This window comes from Ursus arctos, unplaced genomic scaffold, assembly GCF_023065955.2.
Source record: "Ursus arctos isolate Adak ecotype North America unplaced genomic scaffold, UrsArc2.0 scaffold_25, whole genome shotgun sequence".
NCBI lineage: Eukaryota > Metazoa > Chordata > Mammalia > Carnivora > Ursidae > Ursus > Ursus arctos.
In genome coordinates, this window is record NW_026622930.1 from 42629126 (window position 1) to 42648621 (window position 19496).

The following is a 19496-nucleotide window of genomic DNA, read 5'->3' on the forward strand; positions in this document are numbered from 1 at the left end:
AGGACACCCACCCAGTATTACAGAGAATTGCTCGGTGTAAGGGAAAAAACCCACACATCTGGTGTTGGAAGTGTTATGAGGAAGGTAGTAGTGTGAGAATAAAGGAAAAAGATGGGAGAGTGTTTTTCCTTTACAAATACTTCTCCAAACCCTCACTATTACTGGAATTAGCAATATTTTTCATCCTTGCCAATCTGATAGAAAAAAAATCCAATTGTTTAATTTGTACTTCTTTGCTTATTAGTGAAATTTAACTTGTATCAAATATATGTTGGTCATTTATATTTTTCCTTCTGAGAATATATTTACCATTATATATGACCATTTTATTTTTTTTTTAAGATTTATTTACTTATTTGAGAGAGAGAGCACGTGCTTGCGCACGCATGAGCATGAGCAAGAGGGGGAGGGAGAGGGACAGAGAAACTCAAGCAGACTCCACACTGAGCATGGAGTCTGACACAGGGCTCAAGCTCACGACCCTGAGACTACAACCAGAGCCGAAACCAAGAGTTGGAAGCTTAAATGACTGCGCCACCTAAATGCCACTATGACCATTTTAAAAAGAATATCAAAAGTATCTAAAAACCATCTCATTCATCTACATTAATGAGCCTGAGTTTGAAAAAAACATGAATTCTATGAAAATATTTTTCTACACAAATACAATACACTCTATTTAAAATTCATCACAAATAAAAAGCTTAGTGGTTTTTAGATACTTAGTTTGCAAAGGCCTTCTGAAAACATGTCTCCATTCTCCAAATAACCTACATATCTTTCCCATACTTACATAAAACATTAGAAACATGAAACATGTATGTATCTTGAAAAAGTTAAAACATTCCTCTTTTCTAGTGTCATTAATTGTCTAAATTAGTGAACTGAACACCTGAAAATGTCATGGAGTTTTCTCTCAAAGGGAAAGAAGGGAACATCTCAAAAGAAGAAGTATAATTTCTTGCAAATATTTTAATTGGTTTACATTACTAAACCATTAATCACCTTTAATAAACCATTCAGATTTTAGATTCAGATTTTAAACCCATTCAGATTCAGATTTTACTTGTAAAAATTTCAGGTAGTTTTTGGCATTATTATGCATATTTGAATATTATTTTATAAAAGAAACAAACAAAACTACACCTACATTCAAAACTTCAACAAAAATATTCTTCACCCATACATAAAAATCACACAGCAGTATCATTTCTCATCGGTAGCTATAAATGTTTTTAATACCTTCAAAGCACATGAATATGCCTTTTCTCCAACGTTAATGGACTTAGGATCATCATCATCCAAGTCTTCCCAAATCCTCACATCACCATCACTTCCACAAGTCACAATATAACTGTGAAGGAAACACGTTCATTAAAAGGTCATCCAAGTTTTAGAAAAGAAAAAGAAAAGTCAACCAGTTTCAAGCCTATTAATTTTTTTGGAGTTCTTTATCTTTTTTTCAATAAAATCAAAGTGTTAGTCAATGTTTTCTCATTTTACATACATAAACCTCAATAACAAGGCCCGCTAATCTCCTACCCTATAAAATGAAAGGTGAATTTAATGTCCCCTACAATTTCTCCTTGGCATAAAATTCTTTATCTGTAATAATGTAAGAAAGATGAATGGGTAATCTCTGTTAACAACAGGAACCAGGTCTACCTTGCTTACCATTGTGCCTCTAGCACAAAGCAAGCTCTGACATATAGAAGCCTTGATAAATGTCTGTTGAATGAATAAGCGCATGGATGCAAGAGCTCAATTATCCAAAGCTGATTATTCAAATGGCCATCTGTATCTCTCAAATCTTGTTTTAAACCCCTTTTCTTCCTGGTGCTTTTATTCATTTGGTATGTGTCCTATCTGTATGTGTCCTGATACAAACAAAAGCAAACAAAATACAAAAATAACATGGCAAATGGCAAAGAGAAGTCACATAAAGAACTGTAGAGGTTCATAAGAAAGGTGGTATCTATACTGGGAAGTCAAAGGTCAAACAGGGCAAGCAGAACTGGATATGCTGAGATTGGTGAAAAGAGCAGTTCCAAACAGGAAACCACATGAACCAAAATATGAAGTTAGTAAAATATGGGGGAGTTCACTTAGAGCAGACAGTACAAGAAGCTGAGAAAGAAAATGCAGATTGGGGGTCATCCTATTTACAATGATCTTAATGCAAGAGTAAGGACTCCCTTCTACAGGAAATAAATAGAAGGACCATTAGTCTTTTTGCCTAGGACATTCCTTTTTTTTCAAAGATTTTATTTATTTACTTGAGAGAGAGAGAGAGAGCAAGAGAGAAAGCACAAGCCTGGGGAAGAGGCAGAGTGAGAAGCAGACTCCTTGCTGGGCAGGGAGCCCGATGCAGGGCTCGGATCGTGACCAGGACCCTGGGATCATGACCTGAGCTGAAGGCAGACGTTTAACTGACTGAGCCACCAGGCGCCCCAGCCTAGGACATCCCCGATTTATGCATCCAGCTGGTTTAGAATCCATCCTTGATTTTTTTTATTTTAAGACATATTAGTATTGGGGCACCTGGCTGGCTCAGTCGGAAGAGTATGTGACTCTTGACCTCGGGTCGTGAGTTCGAGCCCCATGTTGGGTACAGAGGTTACTAAAAAAATACATAAACTTTAAAAAAATAAATAAAATGTAGTATCTTAAAAAAATATTAGTTATATTTGCATCAAAATTGGTTAGGTGGGTTTGACAGACTTCTTTGCACTTCCAGCTTCTGCCGTGATCTTGTTTAGTAGTGAAACATGTACAATGAATAGAATTCTCACTTTATCACATAGGTAAATCTGAAAGACAAGTGATAACCCATCTCCCCATACCAATCCTTTCTTGATGCAACACAACTAATACCTCCTTTCACAGACAACAGGTGCTGATGGATGAAAACCAAAGTGAAGTCAGTCAAGAGGCCCTACAGAGAGCAATTTCTTTCAGTGGTGATGGGGTAAGTAATTCATACTGCTGTCCCTACTGACTATTTGGTGCAATAAGCCAGCCAGTGAGGAGATGCAGAAAGTTGCAGGTGCCAGTTGGTGGTATCAATGGAAAATTATAGTGAAATACAGTGGAATTAATGAGAAATACATGCAAGAAATAGTTAAGTTAAACAGTTGAGTTGAGCTTTTAGAGTAGTCTGAGCATTCTTCTGACGGTGTTTTTATCATTTACTGTAGGAATGAAATTAAATGTTAATTTTATTATTGATTATGCCTTTTAATAAAATACCTTTCAGTAGCAACTTTAAAAAAAAGCTATGAAGTACATGTTTAACAAAAAATTAATACTAAATTTCTGCTTCTCAAGAAGTTGATAATGGAGGGGCGCCTGGGTGGCGCAGTCGTTAAGCGTCTGCCTTCGGCTCAGGCCGTGATCCCAGCATTCTGGGATCGAGCCCCACATCAGGCTTCTCCTCTAGGAGCCTGCCTTTTCCTCTCCCACTCCCCCTGCTTGTGTTCCCTCTCTCGCTGGCTTGTCTCTGTCAAAAAAAAAAAAAAAAAAAATCTTAAAAAAAAAAAGAAGTTGATAATGGAAATGTAACATGAACAAAATGTTAGTTGATGTTTACCATGGGGGCTGGAGTGATGACACCAACCACCGGAAAGTCAGAAGACACAAAATTCCTGAAGAAATCTGAGAATTTACTTTGTAAGTTAGTAATTATCTTGCGACTCCCTGAAAACCATGTTTCTACAGCTGTAGAAAGTGAGTCTGCATCTTGTCAGGCATGACTTTTCATAATTCAGTACTGTCCAAAAGAACTTTCTTAGAGGATGGAAATAGTCTATATCAGGCTCCTGAGCAATTAAAATGTGGTTTAAAACGTGACTCATGCAACTGAGGAACTGAATTTTAAATTTAGTTAACTTTAATTAATTAAAATCTAAATAGCCACCTGTGGCTAGTGGCTATCTTACTGAACAGTGCAGCATTAAAACAGATGACAGTGGTTCTAAATTAATTTTGTTCATTTTATATTTTAAGTTTTCTAATGCAAGTATGAAGTAAAGTTATAGCTATAAATATGTTGTCTCCATTAGTAAAATAATTTTTCTAACAGTTAAATCATACTGGTTTTATCTCAATGTCATCAGAGGGTTTAAATAGAAAATCAGTCAGATTAATTCCAATAATGGTTTAGTTTTCTCTTCAGCTCATGGAAAAAAAGTAAAGCTTCTAGAAGTTTATTCTGTGTCAGTGAAACATCTAACATTATTGGGAATTCTATCTAACTTCATTTGAAATGTTCAGTGCTAAAGATAAAATTCTTAATTTTTACAGTAATACACATTTTGGTTGAGCACAGCACTGTAGCAAAAACAATGTACTTACTGAATTAAGAAATCTATGAAACACATATGTACTTCGAATTGAAAGTATAATTCAAAACCAAATGCACTGTGATAATGTACCAATCAACACAGAAGCCATAATTGTCAAATTTTGAGATCATTTTATTTCTACCCAGGATAACAACAAAATTTTTGTCACAAACTGATATTAAATACACAAAAATACTTCAGCATTGCATAAGATGTTTTCTCTTCTGCCTATCATCAATTAGATTTTTAAATACTTGAGTCTTTGAAGAGTGACTTTTTAAAATTTAAATTCAATTAGCCAACATATAGTACATCATTAGTTTTAGATGTAGTGTTCAGTGATTCATGAGTTGCTTATAACACCCAGTGCTCATCACATCAAGTGCCCTCCTTAATGCCCGTCACCAGGTTATCTCATGAAGAGTGACTTTACAAAACCTAGGTGCCCTATAATGACAGTATTATTATTACTGGAAACAAGTTCCGTAACTCTTAGTTGCATCTTGCTCAAAATCAGTTAACAATCTTTAATTTAAGCATTCAACTTAAGGCTTTGAAGCTTTTAGTAAAATGCAGTTAATGAAAACAAAGCTTATGCACAGGAAGAAACTAAAATATATCCCTACAAAAGCAAGTCAGAATTGAACAAACTGTACATTAAAGGCTGAAAGAGTGAATGATATAATTTTGAAATTTGTTAATTGTACTCTGGAATATCTTGACCTGTGAGAAGAATCTTCTGAGGGAACTCCTTTTTTAATTGTATTAAATGACACCAACCACCGGAAAGTGCCAGCATATTAAATTGAGTAAGCTTAAAATTTGTGAAACAGTCAAAGAAACCACAACTTACTTGATGAATTTTGTCTTTAAAAATATCAAAGAACTAAAAAAAATGATAAAATAAATTTCAAAAATATTGAAGAGCTTACTATTAAAAAGGGCACTCTGACTACAGGTAAAAAACCAGAACCTGTAAAAATACTAAGATTTATCTATTGAAAATAAATTTTAAAAACTGAGACTCTTCCGGGGCACCTGGGTGGCTCAGATGGTTGAGGGTCTGCCTTCGGCTTGGGTCATGATCTCCAGGTCCTGGGATCAAGCCCCATGTTGGGCTCCCAGCTCAGCATGGAGTCTGCTTCTCCCTCTCCCTCTGCCTCTCCCCCTGCTTGTGCTCTCTCTGCCTGTCTCTCTCAAATGAATAAATAAAATCTTAAAAAAAAAAAAAGTTTGCCCTTCACTACCACTTCCATTCTTTTGCTACAACCCACTCTTAAAAACAAAAACAGGAACAAAAAAACTGGGGCGCCTAGGTGGCTCAGTCATTAAGTGTCTGCCTTCGGCTCAGGGCCTGATCCCAGGGTCCTGGGATCGAGCCCCACATTGGGCTCCCTGCTCCACTGGGAGCCTGCTTCTTCCTCTTCCACTCCCCCTGCTTGTGTTCCCTCTCTTGCTGGCTGTCTATCTCTCTCTGTCAAATAAATAAATAAAATCTTAAAAAAAAAAAAAAGACAAAAAACTGCTAAGAGATCACTTACAAATCCTAAAGAGAAATCTCCCATGTTCCCTAAGGATTTTTAGCACAAGGGTCATTGTCATTCTCTAACAACACTATTCTTATCATAATTCTTAGTATTTTCAGTATCCATGCAGACAAAACCTTATACAAAACCTTATCCTCCACCTCATCCCCAAACTCCCACAGTCATAGCATAGATTTTGTCTTTATCAATATTGCAACTGCTTCATAATTTCAGTTTCAATCATCCTAATCACTTATCTTTTCACCTTAATATCTTAACTTCAACGATTTTTTATTTCTATTAGGATCTATAATCTACTGAAACTACTTCCTCACTGTCTCTCATTCCCTTCAAATTCTCACATTCCTCCTAATCTGGCTTAGATTCCACAGCCTGGCCTTAAAATCACTCCTTTGCCTCATCCTCAAACGCTCTGGCCCTCTTTCACTGTGTCATACTTAACCTGGCAAAACCCCAACCCTGGTTAAATCCATCTCTATGCCTATTAATAAGTTTGCACTTGGGGCATCTGGGTAGCTCCGTTGGTTAAGCATCTGCCCTGGGCTCAAGTCATGATCCTGGGGTCCTGGATTGGAGCCCCACCATCGGGCTCCCTGCTCAGCGGGGAGCCTGCTTCTCCCTCTCCCTCTGCCCTTACCTGTTTGTGCTCTCTCTCTCTCTCTCTCTCTAATAAGTAAATAAAATCTTAAAAAAAAAAGTTTGCACTTGCAGAGCTAAACATGGCTAGAGAAAACCACACAACTAGGTTGTCTGGTCTTTTTTTTTTTTTTTTTTTTTTTAAAGATTTTATTTATTTATGTGACAGAGAGACAGCCAGCGAGAGAGGGAACATAGCAGGGGGAGTGGGAGAGGAAGAAGCAGGCTCCCAGCGGAGGAGCCCGATGTGGGACTCCATCCCGGAATGCCGGGATCACGCCCTGAGCCAAAGGCAGACGCTTAACGACTGCGCTACCCAGGCGCTCCTGGTCTCACTTTAAATTCATGATCACTAACCTAATAGGCCTTTAGCGCTGCCAGTATTCCAACTAATATGTCCCTAGGCCTTTAAGCTTTCCCTCACTTCTAATCATCTCTCTCATATCTACTCCTCTTTCTTCAAACCTTCACTGCCTCCCCATTCTTGACTAATGAAACAGAAACAGAAGCAGAAAACAGAAGCAGTCTATAGAAATTGGCTGCATGTTCTCCCCATCCCACCTAGGTGCTCCTTCCTTCCACTTGTGAATTTGACCATGCTCCTATCTTTAGCCACTCTCTCCCCCTGTGCACTATATTGTAGCCCCTCTCATCTACTGAAGGCCATCCAGCAATTCTCCCTCTTTCTAACAACAACTTATCCCTCTTTGTTGGATCATTTCCACTCATACATATACTGTATTTCTCACCTTAAAACAAAGACCTTTCCTGACCTCACATTCCTATTCAACTACCCTTACTCTTTGCGTGTCAGCCTAACTCCAATTCCTTCCTATTTTCTTGAATCCACTGTGACAAGGTTTTCATTCTTGCCACTCCATAAAAGAAGCTCAAGCTCATCTAATGCCTCCACATCACTAAATCTAATGGTGGATTCTCAAATGCCCACCAGCATTTGGCAAAGTTTATTATTTCCTTCTCCTTAAAATGCTTATATTTCATTTGCCTTCTAGACATCATTCTTGTCTCCTGGTTTTCTACTTTTCCGTTCACCTGTTCTTAGTCTCCTTAGCTGGATCTTCCTCTCTAACTTGATCTTCCTCTCTAACTTGATCTCTAAATATTCTGGAGTGTCCCAGGACTTAGCCCTTGAAGCTTTTTTTCTTTACATTTACTCCCACCCTAGGTGACTGCATCCAAGTTCATAGCATTAAATATCTACTTACTGACAACTTCCACATTTAGATTTCCAGCCAGGACCTCAATCCTGAACTCCAGGAGGCATCAGCAAAAGATATAGATTTCTAAGGTGCCTGGGTGGCTCAGTTAAGCGTCTGCCTTCACCTCAGGTCATGATCCCAGGGTCCTGGGATTGAGTCCCATACGGGGCTCCCTGCTCAGTGGGGAGTCTGCTTCTCAATCTCCCTCTGCCTGCCACCCCACTTGCTTGTGCTCGCTCTCTCTCACATTCTCTCTCAAATACTTTTTTAAAAAGATATAGATTTCTATCTCTAGCTCACATTTCTTCTCCTAGCTTTTGAACCATTTATCCAACTGTCTACATCTCTAGTTGATCTCAAAGAAATACTGCACAAGTCCAAATGTAAACTCATAATCTCCACCCTCATTCTACCTCTGAAATAAACTCCTCTCCAAGCATTTCAGATATCGGTGAATGGCACCATCATTTCCCCAAATTAACATCCAGAAAGACGGATGTTATCCCATACATCTCTCTCTCCTCCATCTTTAATGTCTGATCCATTCTATTGATTCTACCTTTTAAGTATTTTCTGAATGTATCTTCTTTTTTCCATACACATCTTCTCTAGGCCAAGCTTCCATCATATTCCACCAGACTAATACAGATACCCACAGTCTTTCTGCATCCACTCTACTTCTCCAATTCATCCTCCAGGTAGCCTCTCAAAAACAAGAGTCTGATCACATCTCTCTGCTTCAAATTTTTAATACACTCCTACTGCTTTTAGAATAAAAACAAGATTCCTTAATAAAGCCCAGAAAGTCCTGCATAGGATGCCCACTACCTACCTTCACAGATTCATCTCTCATCAGTCTCTGTATCACACTCTATACATTTTGGCATTGCTGCCTTTCTTTCAGTCCTTTGAGCATGGTCCCAACCCCCACTGGAATTCTGTAATGTTCCCTCTGTTTGGAATGCTGCCGCCACCACCTCACTGCCATCACCACCCCATCTCTTTTTACTCCCTAATGCCTACGCGATCTTCAGATCTCATCTCAAGAAACAATGCCTCCGAGAAACCTTCCCTGCCTCCTCAAGCTATATCAACTTCCCTTCAAATATGCTCATCATTGCACTATCACTTATTATTTCTAAGTATACATTTACTTTTGTGATTAATTTGTGCTCAATGTCTGTCAATTTAAAAAGACTTTAAGGTCAATTAAGGAATAGACTGTGCTTTGTACTACTGTATCTCTAGCCTCCACCAGACTTGACACACAAATATTTTTTCAATGAATGAATCAATACAGGAGTGACACTGGAAACCACACAACTGGATAGTACAGAGAGGAATGGGACTTAAAAAGATAAAAGAGACCAGGGTTCTGGGAAACTATCACAATTTAGCAATCAAGCAGAGGAAATAAGTTGGAAAAAAAGCTGTCAAAAGGATGGATGGGGTAAGTGAGTGATGGACATTAGGGATTATATCTGGGTATTACGTAAGACTGATGAATCACTGACCTTGACTTCTGAAGCTAATAATACATTACATGTTAATTTAAACAATAAATTAATTAACTTTAAAAAAGCGGTCAAAAGGTTAAAAACAATAATGAAAAAATAAAACAGCATCACAAAAGCCAAGGAAAGATAGAACGGGCCACTGAATTTGACAAGTAGGCAGCTAGTTGATCTGACAGAATAATAATGTGGGACACAGAGAAGATGTCAACAAAAGGAAAATATGGGGGAAAGGTCACATCTTTCCAGCTCCTCTGGAAATAAGATTTTACACTCGTTAATTTTTTCGAGATACTAAAACTACAATGTCGGTCTGAATCGAACAATAAATCTAAGGAAAATACATGTGCCATTTTCGATTTCAGCCTTATTTCTCTATCTCTGGGTGAGTCATTTTAGGCAAACTACTTATCTCACATATAACAACAAAAATACTTACACCCGAAACGTTCTTTTTGTTTTTCAAAGCACCTTACCTCCCCAAATCATCAAAACAGACATCCGTGTGTCCCTCTGTATGTCCAAATCTCATCGGCTTCTGTATGGCAGGCATCTTTTCTTCTACCTACAGAAAAATGTTTTATAAACGCTAATATTATTTTAAAGGTGAGGAAAGACCGTGGCTGATGGAGAAGATAAGTTAGTCTCCCGGCTGCCCCTTTTCCCCCACCCGAGCGGCACGAACAAGATATAACAGAGGGTCTGTCAGACAATAAGCCGGGAAAAGGATACGCTTCTCTTCGGTGCGCGACACGGACACCGGCAGCGGGAAAGAGTACTCACCCGCCGGACCGACCTCCACCACCGAGGAAAGCGGCGCCGCAAACGCCCGCGCAGAGCCACTTCCCGCTCTCGGGCGTGCTCACTACACTGCGCCTGCGCCCGCTCGCCCACGTCCAGCGCCTTGCCGGACCGAAGTCGCCGGGTGGTGGCGTCAGCTGCGCGCCGCCTGCAAAGGAAAAAGCCGGTTGCTGGGGGAGTGAGGAAGAAAGGGAGGGTGCCGAACGCGGAAGTGATGGCAGCGCCTTGGGATCAGGTGGAGGCGGTGACCGCAACGTGTGAGACAGGAACTCAGCGCCGACGGTTGGGGGCTTGCAGAAAGGCTTCCGCCTTTTAGGACCTACATGAGGTGCAGGAGTGGCTGGGCCTCCCTTCTCCACCTTAGCGAGCGCTCAGAGTGATGGCGGCAGTTACTCGGACAGCCCCAGTTAAGCTGCGCTCTGAGAGGTGAGTGGGGGAAGGGTGGTTGCTGCCTGGCCTTGCTGATTGGGGTCTGCTATCACCTTCCAGGCTCTCGTAACATGCAGCCATATCCGAGTCCTTGAACGTGTCCAGCTCCTCCTTGGGGCCCGGTTAGAGAATGAAGTCTTTGAGCATCTTCTCTCGAGGGGAGCGAGACCCTTCTCAGACCTCTAATCTTGGCATCTTCCGTGCCCTCACCTTGTCGTTTCTATAGAGACAAAGGAGGGAAGACTTTAATCTCAGTTCTCAATTCCTAGAAGTATGGCCTGCACATTAAGGCTTATATGGGGAGGACTCTACATATATCCCTTAAGAAGAAAGTAACTTGGGTTTCCCCGTTCAAAACCCACCTAAAATTCACTGAACTGCATATTTAGAGCTAAAGGAAGAGCTCGAACTAAAGTATATTGTTGAATACTTCGTTCGCTCCTTAAAATCTGAACGAAGGTCTTGGCCATCAAATTCATGCTTTGTGTCCCCATGTTCTCCCATGTGTTGGTAGACCGCTCTGATGAATACCTTCACAGTTACGTATTTTTGTGGTACCCACCTTCCAGTCTGCATCAGACACTAGTTTATGACCCAAGTGAGACATTTTTCTGGTGTATACATTTCCCATTGTTTTTCAGTCTAGTTCCATTGTGAAAAGTTGCACAGTTACACAAATGGTGCTATTGTTCTTACTGTCTTGGCATTCTGTGAAGGTTGTTTTGAGTGCTAGGGTTCCAAATAGGCTTCCTAGATACTTAAGTGGTATATTAATGAAGAGGAAGAATGATTGGCTGAAAATGAACTTTTAATTTGTGGAAAAATAGCGAAACTTTAGTGGATTTCCCACAACAGCAAAAGATACCTGAGATGATTCTGAGTGACTTAATTTTATTTGGAGATCATTCATTAATTTTTAGATAAACTAATTTGTAATTTTTTTATCCAAGTCAATATCACTGGATAGACTATGGAATTGAAGATGAACTCTGTTAATATTCATCTCTATATTGCATATATCTTGATGAAATTTCAAGGTAGTACTATTCAGAGCTCAGTATAAGAAGAATCTGTAAATTGGAACAAGAGTTACAGGTATAAAATGCCCTAACTATGACATCTATAACACTATGTGACTTTAAAACTATGAATGGTGTATATATTTCTCTCCCTTCACTCTGCCTTAGCAATCCAGCCATTTGATCCATAGGTTAAAGAAAAATTTCCTTTACAAATTTCACATGTATGGAAAGAGCTTAGGCCTTAGAGTTGAACAGCCCCAGGTTTTAATTTTTGCTCTGACAGTTACTCATTGTATGACCTTGAATATGCTTTACTTTTCTGAATGTCAGATTCCTTATTTCTAAAATGGAGATATCTGCTTCCATTGATTGTTAGTTATAGTGTACAGGAGATACTCATGGATGTATAACACTAATTGTTACTAATGTCTGGTGTTATTAACTGGGTACTTTGGGTGGGTACTTAGTGCTTTTATTTAAAATAGACTTGGTTTTTGTTTAAATCATTATCCTCTAAAATTTTTCAAGTATTAAAAGATATATTCTTACTTTTGCTAGTATTACATTTCTCTTTCAGTCAAATGACGACAAATTTTAATGTCAATGAGTTCATGGTCTTGATGGAAACAGACATTAAAACAACATGTACAAGATAGTGTGGTAATGAAATGCATGTAACTTAAATGTTAGCAAAATTGTGTGGTTATTTAGGATAACGTAGCCTTAAAAAAAAATCCATTGTAGCTGTCATTGATCTGGCTATCAAAATTTTCCAGACGGATTTATTTATCATTAAGAGTGCATGTCACATAGGAGTGGGTAGCTGAATGAACTCACTGAAAATGACACCAAGGTCACAGTTTAAAGTGCTATGAAGATTCGTTAGTTTTCCTCTGTTGTGACCATTTATAGTACCCTTACGCTCACAGTGTTCTCAAGGGCAATAGGGTGAGAAAACATAAATATCTTACCATTCTGCTGATGGTGGTGAGTATTATCTACATCACATACTCTTAGAGACTCAGTTTATCTAAGACACATATCAGTATTGCCTTATGAAAGGAGTTTTAAAAATGCCTTTTCAACAAAATATGTACTTGATGTAAAAATCACTAATTATGTGAAAGATAAGGCTGGAAGAGAGCCACCCAGTGTCCTCCTGGGAGAGGGACATCTGTGTGGCTCAGTTGGTTAAGTGTCTGACTCTTGATTTCGTCTCAGGTCATGATCTCAGGGGGGGTCGTGAGATTGAGCCCCAGGTGGGCTCCACACTAGGCATGGAGCCTGTTTATGAGTCTCTGTCTCCCTCTGATCTCCCCACCCCCGTCTCTCTCACGCATGTGTGTTCTCTCTCTCTCTAAAAAATTAAAATAAGAAATAACTGAGGAGAACATAGTATTAAAGAAAATAATATCGAAGGCAATTTAGAAATCTGAAGATTTGTATATCTCTAAAGATGTCCTGAAACTTACCAGCCTATTTAATTTATTTTTGGAGTAAATAATACTTGCATAGGTATAAACTTCCTAAGGTATAAAAGGCAATACAGTAAAAATTCTATTACCAGCTTTCCAGTTCTTGTGGCTAAACACAGCCACAGTATTTGTGTTTTTACATGGATAGTGGATCCTTACACAGCAAGACGGATATAATCACTCTTTTATTGATGAAGAAACCAGGACTCAGAGAGGTTATAGTTTGTCCAAAGTCACACTCCTACCAAATGTCAAAACGAGAAATAGAACGCAGGTTTTTTACCTTCTGATTCAAGGTAGTCTACCACACTGCCACTCCATATCTTAACTGTTGCCATGAAACTTAGAATTTAGTAAAACACATCAGGACATAAAAGCATTTTATTTAAGTCTAGAGTCACCTTGTACTAGTTTGTTAAAGCTTGTATTGGTAAAACTTGTCACCCAAGCTTAAATATAAGGATATATATTATTATAAAGCAATGGAAAGAATGATTTATAATCAGTTAAAAAAAAAACTTTACCTATTCTTTCTGTTGAAATCTATATATTTACTAAGTTAGATTGCAAGAAATTACATTTTTTAATTGTTAAAGGTTTAGTTATTTACACCCATAACATTTTTAAAGAATTTTAAATTTTTTAACTTTTTAAAAAAACTGTGTTTAATATCAGGAGTAATATAAAGTGTTTTATGGTATTTCAGAAATGCTGAAGCCTCCTCAGCCTCAGATTTTCAAGCCGTACATGTGGCCTTTGTTTCCTCTTGTTCCTTTTTTTTTTTAATTTTGCCACTTTCCCACCTCTCATTTTTAGGAATTAATTTCTACATGAAAAGTTCGGAGTACTACTAGAAGCTAGCTAATATGCATTTTCATTAATCTCAATGTATGCTATTTTCATACATCTTAATCCTGGCAGTAAAAACATAAGACAGCTGGCATTATCCAGATTTTACAATGTGAAAACTGAAGCTAAATGAGATTTTAAAATCAGGTGATATAATTAGTATGTGACAAAGTCTGAATTTTAGCCCATGTTTGATGATTTAGCCCTTCATGCTATTTCATCTGCACCATGCTTCATTTTTAAATATAACATAGTGAAAAACTAAATTGTTTATTTTTTATAGATGTTTAAAGCATTGAAATTTTCTCTTCAGACTAAATTACTCTTACAGGAAAAAAGACTGCAAGGGAATAGGCCAAAATGTCTACATTGACTGCCTTTATTTTATACATCTGTTTAATTCAGTTTATTCACTAAGGAGTTGCAATCATATATCTTAAATATTCTGGTTTCTCAGATTCTTTTAAGGTCCTTCCACTTTTAACAGTCCAGGTACTGCCAGCTCTTAGTTTTCTGTTCTTTCTTCACTCTAGATTAACCTTCTTCAGTGACAGGTTCCGGGACATTTCTCTTTGGCATGCTCAATATTTAAATATTAGCCCAAGTTAATATTTCCCCTAAAATTTGCTCCAGAAGGATTTGTGTGAGCTAAGTACAGGAAACTATGGCTTAATCAGGCTTCTTAACTGAAGGACCTCTCAGAACCTTTTGCTAAATATGCATTGTAATATTTCAGAGGGGAAGCCATTCCTAAACTTGTTTAACAAGGAAACCCCTATCTCTCCAGAATGTGGATTAACATCTTTTAGAACTAGTGTCCACCAAAGTACAGACTGGGGGACACTGGCATAAGCAAACTATAATTGGGAAAGAAGTGGAGAGTGTGGGGAGAAGGAGGGTGTAGTGGTACTAATCAGTAATTCCTTTTGTTTGTTTTGTTTATTAATCCAATTAAGTCCCATGAGCTGACTTGGTAGCTTGAAAATGGCAGACACTAAAATATTTACTGGAAAATGAACCTGTATTGCTCTTGTAATGAAAAAAAACCAAAACATTTTATTAGTTCAGAGATTTTTTTTCATATGAACAAACCCAGTTTTTGTATTTTTCTTTAACATTTCAAGGAATTCATCTGTCATCTACTATCCAGTATATTCCGTTTGTGGGCCCTAAATGTCTCCACAGACTCCTCCTCAAGTATCAAACTATGATCAAATGTTAAGGCCTATGACCCACAGAATCCAATTCAAATATCACAGACTATGGTCAGAATGCTTTCGGGGACTTTTGGGACACATAATAGCAGGTAAACTTAGGAGTTGCGGATTTGGTCAGGAAATTCCCAGAGCTGAAATACTACCAGAGCAATAATTTGTTACTAAGTTCTTTTTTTTTTTTTTTTAAAGGTTTTTATTTATTTATTTGACAGAGAAAGAGACAGCCAGTGAGAGAGGGAACACAAGCAGGGGGGAGTGGGAGAGGAAGAAGCAGGCTTCCCGCTGAGGGGGAGCCCGATGTGGGGCTCCATCCCAGGTCCCTGGGATCACGCCCTGAGCCAAAGGCAGACGCTTAACGACTGAGCCACCCAGGCGCCCCTGTTACTGAGTTCTTTATGTAGTGTAATAAATAATTATTTTAGGATCAAATTTATTTTAATTTAGTATTTACATGAATTCTGGTCTTAGATATGCATCAGCATTGTAGATAAAGTAGTTGTTTGATGAATAATTAATATATACATTAATGCTCTGATATCCAGTGTCATAGAGAATACAATGAATTTTTCAGATAGATGAAGTTTAATCCTTTAATTATTGGCTTTTTTTTTTTAAGTAGACTCCATGCCCAACATGGGGCTTGAACTCACCACCCTGAGATTGAGAGTCGCATACTATACCCACTGAGCCAGCCAGCCAGGCATCCTAATTATTGGCTTTTTAACAATTTTCTGTAGAAGTCTTGAATTAAAATCACCTACCTGGCCTTATTCAGTAGAACTAATTAAATGTTATTTTAATCTTTGTTAGTAGAATGACCATGTTGGATATTCATTCTAGGTTTACTGTCCTTGCAGTAGAATCTGGGATCAAATGACTACTGGGAATTGGGAACTTGCTTTCCTGAAAATGGCTTTTATATAAATTTGCTTTTTAGATATTTCCCTCTTGCTCATTAAGAAATAATTTTTTAAAAGACGTAACTGTGTACTCCCCAGAGCAATATAATTTAGCTGCCTTCATAAAAAATTAATTATTGAATCAAGAGCCAAAGCAATCTTCTCCCAAGTGACTTTTTCACCCTCTTAAAAAAAAAAAAAACCGAACAAACAAAAAACTTTGCAATTACCAGCAAAGATCTTTGATTTGTCAGCACCTTTAAAAGTATCATCTTTGGGAGCCGGCTTCTCCCTCTACTACTGCCCTGCTTGTGTTCCCTTTCTTGCTGTCTCTCCCTCTGTCAAATAAATAAATAAAATCTTTTTTAAAAAAATAAAGTATCATCTTTGATTTCTATGATACATAAAAAAATGGTAGGAAAGCCACTTTTTATCACTTTGTGTCTCTTCTGCCTCATTTATACAAAGTTTGTAAAATTCCAAGAACTAATGATAGGCTATTTGAAAGGATTCATTAAGATTCAGAACCCAACACTTTTTTTTTTACACTTAGATTTTACCACTGTAGGCAAGACACCAAAGCACTTTTCTGAAATTCATCTTTAGTCTTTAAAAATAGAGCAATAAAAATAATTTTATTCTCACTAAAAATTACTTTTATTGAGAACAGTGTGATTGAATTTTTTTATTTTTTATTTTTTTTAAAGATTTTATTTATTTATTTGACAGAGACAGAGACAGCCAGCGAGAGAGGGAACACAAGCAGGGGGAGTGGGAGAGGAAGAAGCAGGCTCATAGCAGAGGAGCCTGATGTGGGGCTCGATCCCGGAACGCCGGGATCACGCCCTGAGCCGAAGGCAGACGCTTAACCGCTATGCCACCCAGGCGCCCCTGAATTTTTTTATTTTTAAGAAATTTTAAGGTTTGGGGCACCTGGGTGGCTCAGTCGGTTAAGCTTAAGCATCTGACTCTGTATTTCATCTCAGATCATGATCTCAGGGTCAGTAGATTGAGCCCCACATCAAACTCCACATGGCGTGGAACCTGCTTAAGATTCTCTCTCCCTCTTCCTCTGCTATGTTCCCCACCCCTTGCATGCACTTTCTCTCTCAAAAAGAAAAAAAAAAAGGAATTTTAAGATTTGATGAAACTTGTGGAAGAAATTAGAAAATTATTTTTCCATGTATCTAAGTATAAAGATGTGAGTTTATACATATGATACATTTTTATCATTTTTGTAAAGAAATCATGTAATAGTGAAGGAAATTCTGAATATCTTTTTCTAAAAAGATCTCTCTGTAGCGCAAAATTTTTTAAGCGGTTACTTTCTTAGTAATTAAGATATTACCTATACCATGAAATGACCAATTAAATGTTTTGTTTTGCCTTTCTTTTTTAATATATCTGCTAAATAGCTTCTGAGAGCCACTTATCCCAGTAAAGATCATCAATTTTAGAACACCTTAAATTTCAACAATTTCAGTACTTTGCTCTGAGGTAACTGGCAAACCTAATATGTTATAAAATGTCTATGATTGTGTCTATTTACAAAGTATTGTGAAGATTCTATTATTTAAGGTAATACAATCTACAAATCTATTCTAGCAACATGGAAGCAGATGCAGTCCACTAAAGGTAAACAAAGAAATGGAGAGGACTGCCATCATATCCTCAGCTTTTTGGAACTCCCACTCTTCCTTTAGGAACAGGACACCATCCAACAAGTGACTATTTGACAATGAGTGATGGGAACATTGCCAACCATATATTCAATATTAATGAATTTTAATTTTTCTAATGTTTATACAAATATAAATAGAAGTTAAATTTTCTTACTACTTTGAAGTCTACAACATTAAATGACATTTTGGATCGTGTATTGATATGGTATGTTTTACCAAATCAATTTTTTGCCATAATTTATAAAAGTGGGAGGGACTTCTGAAGCATGAACACAGTTTTCTAGCAAAAGAATAGCTATGTGAAATTTATTGAAGGCTATAATTCTGAGATACATACAAAACTAAGCCAAGATTTTCTGTGCATTAACCCTTTAAGTACAAGTAAATGTATGAAACATTCATTTAGGGCTATGGTATGTCACTTTATTTTATGGACACCTGCAACATTAGCACATATAAGAGCAGCTAACCGAAAATCCAAAGATACTTAACTGATTAGTACCTATTATATACAAGTTGATAAGCCTTGCCAAGGTAAATCCGTTATGTTGGCATGTTAGCTTATATAAAATAAGGCTGGAAATTAGTTCTCTGGGGGAAAATGTCAAATTGTTATCTAGCTGCGTGGTTTCTTGAGTTCCAGCTATATCTGGCATATTGATCTTTTTTCACTGAAACATGTTATCCTCCTGAAAATTATATTTGCTCATAAACTTTATAGTTAGAATTGGACTAGAGATGGAAGTATTCTGTGATGTCATTATAAACTATTTCTTTTTTTTTTTTTAAGATTTATTTATTTATTTGAGAGAGAGAGAGGGAGAGAGAGAACAAGTGGGAGGGGCAGGGAGAGGGAGAGAGAATCTCAAGCAGGCATCGTGCTGAGCATGGAGCTGGACATATGGCTGGGATCAGGACCTGAGTGGAAAACCAGAGTTGGACACTCCAACGACTGTATCGCCCAAATGCCCCATGACTATTTCTATTAAACTGGCTTATGTGCTTTAATAAAACAATATATCTAATGTTTTTTTTTAAAGGAACATTTATCGATTACTTAGTACATTTAGGATCTGAGCTGAGTGCTTTACATACGTGATTTCATTTAATCCCCAACAGCTGAATGAAATAGATAGCATTAATATCTCTATTTTATAAATGAAAACACTGAGGTTTCAAATCATATGGCTAGTATAAAATAAACCGGACTCAAACCTTTCTACTAGTGGCTGCCATTCCTGTGCTGTAGAAATGCTGCTTGTCATATACATGTATAGAGCTATTGAATATGTTAAAATGGTTACTGCTGAATGGTAGGATTATGGACAGTTTTTGGGTTTTTTTCATAACTTTAAGCTTAGTTTGAATTAATCATGATGAGTATGAATTACTGTTATTTATGTTCATCAAAATGATACATGCACCCAGGTTAAAAATTAAGTTGAAAGCTTAGATAAGATAAGTGCTACAGTCCTACCCATTCCAAAGGCATCTGCTTTCAATCTTTTAACTGTTAGTTATATTTTCAAATATATTTACCTTTATATTTCTAAATCATATGCTAGTACTTCTTTCTTGATTCATCAGTTACCAGACATTATCACCTGACTTCCTTTTATGATAGATGAGGATTTAACTCTCTTTTAGTCTCCTTCCTTTCTTTCTGTTTTCTTATTGTATTTATATCACAGTTTTGATGAATATGTAAATGATATTTTCACTGCTGAGCCAGCTGTTTTACAACTCTGTTTTCTTTTTGTATAACTCTTGAATTTTTGTGTAATAAATAATTACCTAATTCTTCCTCTGTTTGCATTCTTCTTAGTTGAATTTTCCAGAAGTCAATTCTTTTTTTTGTTTTT

General features: G+C 37.4%; 2 protein-coding genes across 6 annotated transcripts in view; one reads left to right on the plus strand and one right to left on the minus strand.

The window, feature by feature from the left end:
- Nucleotides 1-10132, minus strand: part of WDHD1 (WD repeat and HMG-box DNA binding protein 1) — a 58548-nt gene extending 48416 nt beyond the window's left edge. For both annotated transcript variants that reach the window (XM_026480346.4, XM_026480345.3), the window contains exons 1-3: nucleotides 10044-10132; nucleotides 9737-9825; nucleotides 1243-1354 (exon numbers count right to left, since the gene is read on the minus strand). In XM_026480346.4, coding sequence (XP_026336131.2) covers nucleotides 1243-1354; nucleotides 9737-9813 — 189 coding nt within the window. In that variant the 5' untranslated portion in view covers nucleotides 9814-9825; nucleotides 10044-10132. The remainder of the gene's footprint in view (nucleotides 1-1242; nucleotides 1355-9736; nucleotides 9826-10043) is intronic.
- Nucleotides 1-19496, plus strand: part of SOCS4 (suppressor of cytokine signaling 4) — a 110973-nt gene that overhangs the window by 80827 nt on the left and 10650 nt on the right. For 2 of the 4 annotated variants that reach the window (XM_044377643.3, XM_026480347.4), the window contains 2 exons: nucleotides 2887-2968; nucleotides 9867-10487. The gene's annotated coding sequence lies outside the window, so the exon portion shown is untranslated. Of the gene's footprint in view, nucleotides 1-2886; nucleotides 2969-9866; nucleotides 16312-19496 lie in introns of those variants that run through there. The other 2 variants (XR_008961485.1, XM_026480348.4) reach the window with 2 other exon arrangements.